At 32.0% G+C, this 7,748-nt stretch overlaps 3 protein-coding genes across 3 annotated transcripts; 1 reads left to right on the top strand and 2 right to left on the bottom strand.

Moving 5' to 3' along the window:
• Positions 1 to 674: 674 nt before the first annotated feature.
• On the top strand, positions 675 to 2,644 carry LOC107643238 (small ribosomal subunit protein eS1). Its single transcript, XM_016346828.3, has 6 exons — positions 675 to 877; positions 965 to 1,070; positions 1,408 to 1,545; positions 1,631 to 1,816; positions 2,122 to 2,322; positions 2,420 to 2,644. Exons 1-6 carry the CDS (start codon positions 819 to 821, stop codon positions 2,513 to 2,515), a joined length of 786 nt encoding a protein of 261 aa, XP_016202314.1. The 5' UTR covers positions 675 to 818; the 3' UTR covers positions 2,516 to 2,644.
• Positions 2,645 to 4,592: 1,948 nt separating this feature from the next.
• Positions 4,593 to 5,317, bottom strand: LOC107643234 (uncharacterized). Its single transcript, XM_016346824.2, has one exon. It carries the CDS (start codon positions 5,274 to 5,276, stop codon positions 4,671 to 4,673), a length of 606 nt encoding a protein of 201 aa, XP_016202310.2. The 5' UTR covers positions 5,277 to 5,317; the 3' UTR covers positions 4,593 to 4,670.
• A 1,308-nt stretch (positions 5,318 to 6,625) lies between these two features.
• On the bottom strand, positions 6,626 to 7,414 carry LOC107643235 (uncharacterized). Its single transcript, XM_016346825.3, has one exon. The coding sequence runs from the start codon at positions 7,363 to 7,365 to the stop codon at positions 6,787 to 6,789; it is 579 nt and encodes a 192-aa protein (XP_016202311.1). The 5' UTR covers positions 7,366 to 7,414; the 3' UTR covers positions 6,626 to 6,786.
• Between the last annotated feature and the right edge of the window lie 334 nt (positions 7,415 to 7,748).

The raw sequence follows: 7,748 nt of genomic DNA, 5'->3' as shown, positions 1-7,748 counted from the left end.
AATGATTTGATAAGTTTGACTAAATTATTATCTAATGATTCTGAATTATCAACTTCACTTGAATTTGTACCAAATTTTTTATTTATTTATTTTTTTTACTTTTTTAGTTTCCTACGGGCTACGAGAGCTTGACAGCCAAAAACTAATCTATTACTAATCGGAGTTTTATTTATTTATTTGGATTTACGACATGTCATTTTTTCATTCATTTCTTTCTGGATCAGTTGTGGACTTGTGGTCTTACAAACCCTACTAAAATTATAGACAAAAAATTACTTTATACAAATGTGTAAAAAATAGAATCGCACTTAAAAATCGAGTATTCTATTATTAAATTAACAACCCATCCCCCTCCTCTTCTTCTTTTTTTTTTATCTCTTAAGAGCGTATGAGATGAAAGTCTCATGCACGATTTTAAATGAGAGAAAGAAGTGAGGAATTTTCTTTTTGACTCTGACTCTCCCACTTTAATCGTTACTTTTCTTTCTGTTATTCCGAAAGTAGCTGCTCCAACTTTAGTCACTTGAGTGATTTATTTTCTTTATCGGTCCTATAAAAATAGTTACCGTAAATATTTTTTTTTTGGCTATACGGCTGGTTGAGTATTCTCTTTTTGGACAGAGGCTGGTTGAGTTAAGTGGGGTGCTTATAACTTGAAAAGTAGGTCCAAGCCCATGATGTGTAGAGGCCATACCCATATCCATACCCATACCCATGGTATATATATTGGAGCGGGGAACTAACACTAGCACCACCAGTAGGGTTTGCTGAGGCCGTCACTGCAAGAGAGGCAATTGAAGCTCTACACTTGAAGAACAATGGCCGTCGGAAAAAACAAGCGCATCTCCAAGGGAAAGAAGGGTGGCAAGAAGAAAGCGTATGTGTCCCATTCTCCTCTCTCTCTTTACTAAACGATCTTTGAGTTTTCTGAATATGAATTTGTTTGTTTCCATGGGTTTTGCAGCGCCGATCCCTTTGCCAAGAAGGATTGGTACGATATCAAGGCTCCTTCCGTCTTCCAGGTCAAGAATGTGGGCAAAACCCTCGTCACTCGTACTCAGGGCACGAAGGTCTTTGTTTTTTCTCTTTTCTTTTATTTACCTTCATTTTAGATTTAATTTGTAATCCTCTTTATATTCATTCACACATGGAAATTAGTAGTTTAGACGTGTAAATTTTTTTTCTCTATTGTTGAATGATTGTTCAGTTGGATAGTTGGATCCATTGTTTTATGTACGGATATACTGTAGCATTACTCTGCTTGTGAAGCCTTGGAATAATTTTACTGCGCTTTGCCGTCTGCTAGAATATTTTTTAATTTAGGGTGTTAGTAGTTGAAAGGTCAATCTATTAGTACTTATGCTGTTCATATTTTGATGGTTGTGCGAATGTTTCTATAAATGATAGATTGCCTCTGAAGGACTCAAACATAGAGTGTTTGAGGTCTCACTTGCTGATCTTCAAGGGGATGAGGACCACGCCTTCAGGAAGATTAGGCTGAGAGCAGAAGATGTACAAGGAAGGAATGTGCTCACAAATTTCTGGGTATGTTTTATTGCTTAACCTCCTTTAATCTATTTATTATCTTGTATGGCTGTAAACTGATTGAAACTTTTCCTTTAATCTGCAGGGAATGGATTTTACTACTGACAAGCTGAGGTCACTTGTTAAAAAATGGCAAACTTTGATTGAATCACATGTGGACGTGAAGACCACAGATAATTATACCTTGAGGATGTTCTGTATTGGGTTTACCAAGAGACGGTTTAACCAAATGAAAAGAACATGCTACGCGCAATCAAGTCAGATCCGTCAGGTGTGTTAACTGATTAAGCTATGTTTGTTCTGTGTTGAATTTGAAATGTTTTTGCTATTTAATTACAATCCACTTTTATGAGTTATTGAAGATAATATTAATAGGAGTTTAACTGGTGTGTATTAGACAGTTTTTTCTTTAGTAGTAATTTGTTGGGACATAGTATTTGAATTATTGCTATAACCTCAAATTGTTAACCAAATTTGATAATTCATTTGGGCCTTTTGATGGATTTGGGGGATTATAACATTTATATGAACATAGTTTTGCATATTACTAATGTGTGCCCTTATTTGTCTCCTCAGATTCGTAGGAAGATGAGGGAGATCATGACCAACCAGGCGACATCCTGTGATCTCAAGGAGTTGGTCCGTAAGTTCATCCCAGAAATGATTGGTAAAGAGATTGAGAAGGCTACTTCTAGCATTTACCCTCTACAGAATGTGTTCATCAGGAAAGTCAAGATACTCAAAGCCCCTAAATTTGATCTTGGGAAATTGATGGAGGTATGTCCCTTTAGAGGATCCCATGTTTTTGCACATAGGTGAGTTTTAAACCTGATCAGTAAACTGATTGTACGTTGCTGTTGTTGGTCTTTTGCAGGTTCATGGTGATTATTCCGAAGATGTTGGTACTAAGGTGGACAGGCCTGCTGATGAACCAATGGCTGAGGCTACCCCTGAAATTGTTGGGGCTTAAGTGATAAATGGGGTTTTAGATTGTTTTAGGAATGCTCCTGCATTTACTAGTATTTATTTACCAGTTTTGTTTCGACAGTGAGAAACATAATTTTGCTTTCAATCTAAATTTTTGATTTTTTGTCTGCAAGATTTAATTATCGTGTCTGTTGACCTCCCATCTATCCATTTGTTGGTTTTGAAAAGGCAAAAGAAGTTCGCGCAATATAAGCTAAGATCTGTTTATTTGTGCATGCAGTTAGAATTTTAGTAGTATACCAAAGTTTTATGAAGCTTACTATGAATTTAAGATAATCTAATGATACAATTTATTGTTATTACTGTAAAATTTTGAATTTATATAGTACATTTATAGAAATTTAAATTCATTGTTATTAGTTTTTACATAATATAATTGTGAATAGTTGAGTAAATAACGACTCAATTTTATAACTTTTTTCTTTATTTTAGTAATTCATGTATTTTTAATAAAACCAAAGAGAAGATAATGCAAAAGTTTATGGAACCTATAAAAAATGGCAACAGAAAAAGATGAAATTGTGAAACTTATATGAATATATCAATATATTCAAAATGATACAACAATGTTGTTCCAATTAGGGAATTATCTTAATAATGATCTGGTTTAAAGTGTTTTTGCACACAAATATTTTTATTTATTTGTATTCTTTTTAGATCAATATTATTTTTCTTTTATTATATCCTAAAATATATATCTATTTTGAATTTTTGATTCCATACACTAGTTTAAGGTTTAATTTGGTAAAGTATTTTGAAAATGTACTTGTGTTTTTAAAATGCACAAATTCTTTATTTTAAGTTTAATAAATAAAAAAGATTATTTACTTGTCTTTGTAGTTTTTCAAAAATTTGAATGTTTTTATTTTTTAAAGATGATTTGTACTTATTAAAATTAAAAAAATTTAATAAAATTTTAATTAATTAATATTAAAAAATATTAGATACCAAATATTAGATATACCAGTAATATAATTTTTTTCTTCTCTTTTTTCTCCTTTTTTTTTTCTTCTTTTTTTAAATTTGTGTAGTAGGTTTTTCTTTCTTTATTCTTCTTTCTCCTTTTCCTTCTCCTTCTCCTTCTCCTTCTCTATTTCCTCCTCCTCCTCTTCCTCCTCTTTTTTTTTTCTTCTTCTTCTCCTCCAATGTTGCGTCTTTTTCTTTTTCTTTTTCTTTTTCATTATTATCATCACCAACAACACCAACATTTCACAAATTTTTTTATTAGTTCTAATTTTCTCTATTGTCACCAACATTTCACAAACGTTCATTTGTGTGTTAATTGAGCTTCACTTGATACTGTTGATAAATATTGACCAAATTTTTTTATTTTTTAAATAATTTCGATTTATTTCTTAGTTTAATTGAAGTTCATTTGGATCCAAAAATAAATTCGATATGTTTTTGTTTATGATCGAGTCTTTTTGACTGTTTGTTCAAATCTGAACTTCAATTAACAAAAAAATGAAATGAAATTAATTCACAAATAAAATGAAATAAACTAAAAAATAAACCGAAATTATTTAATGATAGCACCAAGTAAATTAGAATCAATAAAGTTATTAACAAAATGTTGGTGTTGTTAGTGATGAAAAGAAAAAAAGTTGGTGATGAAAAGAAAAAAAGAACCTACAAGGAGGAAACGGAAAAGAAGAAGATGAAAACTATTAATAATATGTTTTATGTTATTGAAACACATATGTGTATACACTGATATAATGAAAGTGATTTTTATTGAATTTGTAACCATTTTTTGATTGCCAAAAATATTTGGACGCGTAGCTGGACAATATTGAAAATATACCCCCACTTGTTTGTTAGTTTCTTGGAGTAATTATAAAGAAACATTTAGAAAGTTTGGCAGCGATAATACTAAAAACAGGAAGACAGTAACAAGTGGTTGATTAATTTCTTTTAAAACAAGATATGAAGTGTTAGTGTGTTACGGATATCGTTGCCATACTCTATTAATTCTTGTAGTTGTTGTTGGCTAAAGTAAAATTAAAATCCTAAATTCGATGAACATGAGAGAAGGGTTATTGGAAGATGCAGTTTCAAAATTGCCGAGAATCAGGAAATGCAAATTGTTTTATTAATTAAAAACTTGATTAATAGCAATGATAATTTTGTAAGAGAAATCAAAGCTGGGGATGAAGATCAGATAAGAGGACACTGAACATGAAGGTGTCTCTGCTCTTCCCCTTACGAACGAGATATTTCCTGAGGAGTCCCTCCCTTTGAAAACCGGCCTTCTCCAAGACTCTCTGAGACCCTAAATTTTCAACATCAACCAAAGCTTCAACCCTGTCCAAGTATGGGAACTCGATGAATGCAGCCTTGATAGCTTGCTTTACAGCCTCAGTGACAATCCCTTTGCCCCAGTAGTTGGAACCCAGAACATAGCCAAGTTCCGCCGATTTTTCCCTTGCTTTGTCGACGTCAGCATACGAGCTCAGAGTAATACAGCCGATGGCACGATCCTTGAGGCATATTGCTCTGCGCCATAGAAAGCTGGCTGCAGCGTTTTCAATGAAGTCAATGCCCTGGTCTTTGCTGGTGTAGGGTTCCCGAGAGCAGAAGTTGGCCACTTTTTCGTCACTGGTCCACACCATGAGATCATCGAGATCAGAAAGCCCAAGGGGTCTAAGAGAGAGTTGGGTCAAATCAACGGCAACTGGTTCGGAAAGACAGAGTTGGGACAAATCAATGGCATCTGGTTTGGAAGACGCAGTAGTAGCCTCCATCGTGGATAGGTTTAAGTGTTGTGTTGAAATTGGTCAGCAGTGTTGCATATTTATATAGTGATGGAAATTTGAATAAGGGCTGCTGGCAACCATACTTGACCAAGTCAACAATATCAAGTGGGATTAAGTCTTTATATTTAGTTTTTTTTTTCCCTAAAGATTTTATTTAGCTTGTTGATTAAGCAAATAAAAGTAGTTTTTTTTTAACCTTTTTGAATTTTGAATACATTTTCTGCATTATTTTCTTTTTTCAAACAGTTACTTTTTCTTTTCATTAAAATTTTTCAATCATGATACAAGCTTAAATATCAAGTCTTGCATCTATAACATTATATTTTCATTTTCGCGTTAAGGCTTAAGTGACTATGTCAAAGTCAATGTTAGTGCATGTCAGCATGTGGTGCTTCTATGTTCCTTCGGTTTTCTCACTTCATCGTTTAGCATTATGATTTTTTTTTTTGTTTAAATAAAATTATATGATAGTAAGCTATGTTTGGTTGGAAGGTGTAAAATTTGCATGTGAGCATGGAGAAGAACAAGAATAGAGAAATCAAGAAGGAATTGAGAATTTAACTTGTATAATGATGAGATTTAAAGAATACAAAGCTATAATTTACTATTTATACAAATACTACTTCTAACAGAATGCTATAGCTGCTCTAACTAACTATACAGTTCAGCATGTGCAATCAAACCTACTACTAACAACTTTTTATCAAAAGAGAAATAATAGCTTATATTAACAAATTCTAACTAATAGAATAAATATCAAGTAATAGAAGGAAAGAAACAGAGAGGAAGAAAATAGAAAGGAAAGGAAAGAAATCGAGTGAATTTTTATTTTCTTTAGATGTGTTTGGATGAAAAGAAAATAAGAAAGAAAGAAATGTTATAAAAAGATAATTTTACCCTTTTATTATAAATTATATAAAAAAAGTAAAAGAATAATATTGAAAGTAGAGAGAGATGTAGTTTTCTCTTCATTTTTTTTATATTGTTGGAGGAAAAAAAAATTGGTAGGTTTCACTAATATATTTCCATCTATTTTCTTTTTTCTCCCATTTCTCTCCTCAACCAAACAAAAAAAATAATTATGTTCCTTCTTTTTTTTTCCCCTCCCTTTTCCTTTCTCCCATTTTCACCTCAAACAAACACACAAGTATTAATTGAAAATGCACGGTGAAAACACTATATGCAGTGGTCATGTAAATTAGTTCTACTTGAGAAATAAAAATACATTATTTTAATTTTATTTATGTATTTTTGGAGCTTAAGGCAAAATTTTTCCTAGAATGACATTTTAAACATTATCATAATTAGAATAATTAATAAATAACTTTAGATAGATGGAAACATAAAGATTGCCCAGCCAATGGCATTAATTTAACCCACCAATACAAAAAGACAAAAATAAATATTGAACATAGAAATCATCGAACACTATAGACTATAGAGCTTCAAGTCTTCAACACTCAAACTCTCTGTTTTGTAGATTAACATGCAGAGGTAGTTAAAGCTTGAGAGAAGCAAATTCTGAGTGAAGATCAGTTGGAAGAAAACTATAAATGGCCACATCTCTGCTTTTGCCCTTAACATACACATAATTCCTAAGAACACCCTCTCTTTGGAAACCAGCTTTCTCCAAAACCCTTTGAGACGCCAAATTCTCATTGTCAGTGAGAGCTTCAAGCCTTTCAACCTGAGGATACATGCTGAATACAATCTTAACAACTTGCTTTAGAACATGTGTAACAATCCCTTTTCCCCAGTACTCTGAAGCCAGAATATATCCGACTTCAGCTACTTTTTCTCTGTATCTATCTCTTTGCAAGCACACAGAAACCGACCCTATTGCTTGATTGTCAAGGCAGATGGCCCTATACCATGAAAATATGTTTGGTATTCCGTTGATGAAGTCTATGGCTTCTTCTTTGCTGGTGTAAGGCCCCCAGGTACAGAACTCTGTCACCTTTGCATCGCTTGACCACACCATGTGATCTTCCACATCAGAAAGATCCGTTTCTCGAAGAGTGATCCTAGTTAGATCAATACTCTTACTCTCTTCTTTGGAAGAAACCCCTTCATTCATCTTGATGCTTTCAATTGATCTTTCAACTGCTGCTGATATATATATATATATATATATATATATATATATATATATATATATATATATATATATATATATGGATAAAAGAGATAATTATGTAACTTAGAAAGAAACAAAAATATTTGCGAGACTCAGTACCATACAAAAATTATCATATTTTACATTCTTTAATTATTATTTATTTTATTTTATATTTTTCAATGATTGATGGAATAATTGAGTAATATCAGATATAATAAATGTAAATACAATAATAATGTTATATATATAAAATTATGGATGTTAAATAAATAAGATAATTTTGGTTCGGAAAGAAATCTAGTAGTTGATGTGACTATAGTTGGCTAATTATGGACAAAGAT

Source organism: Arachis ipaensis, chromosome B5, assembly GCF_059453495.1.
Source record: "Arachis ipaensis isolate K30076 ecotype BB chromosome B5, ASM5945349v1, whole genome shotgun sequence".
Taxonomy (NCBI): Eukaryota; Viridiplantae; Streptophyta; class Magnoliopsida; order Fabales; family Fabaceae; genus Arachis; species Arachis ipaensis.
Note: the sequence above shows the minus strand (reverse complement) of the source record. Positions and strands in the feature narration are given on the sequence as shown.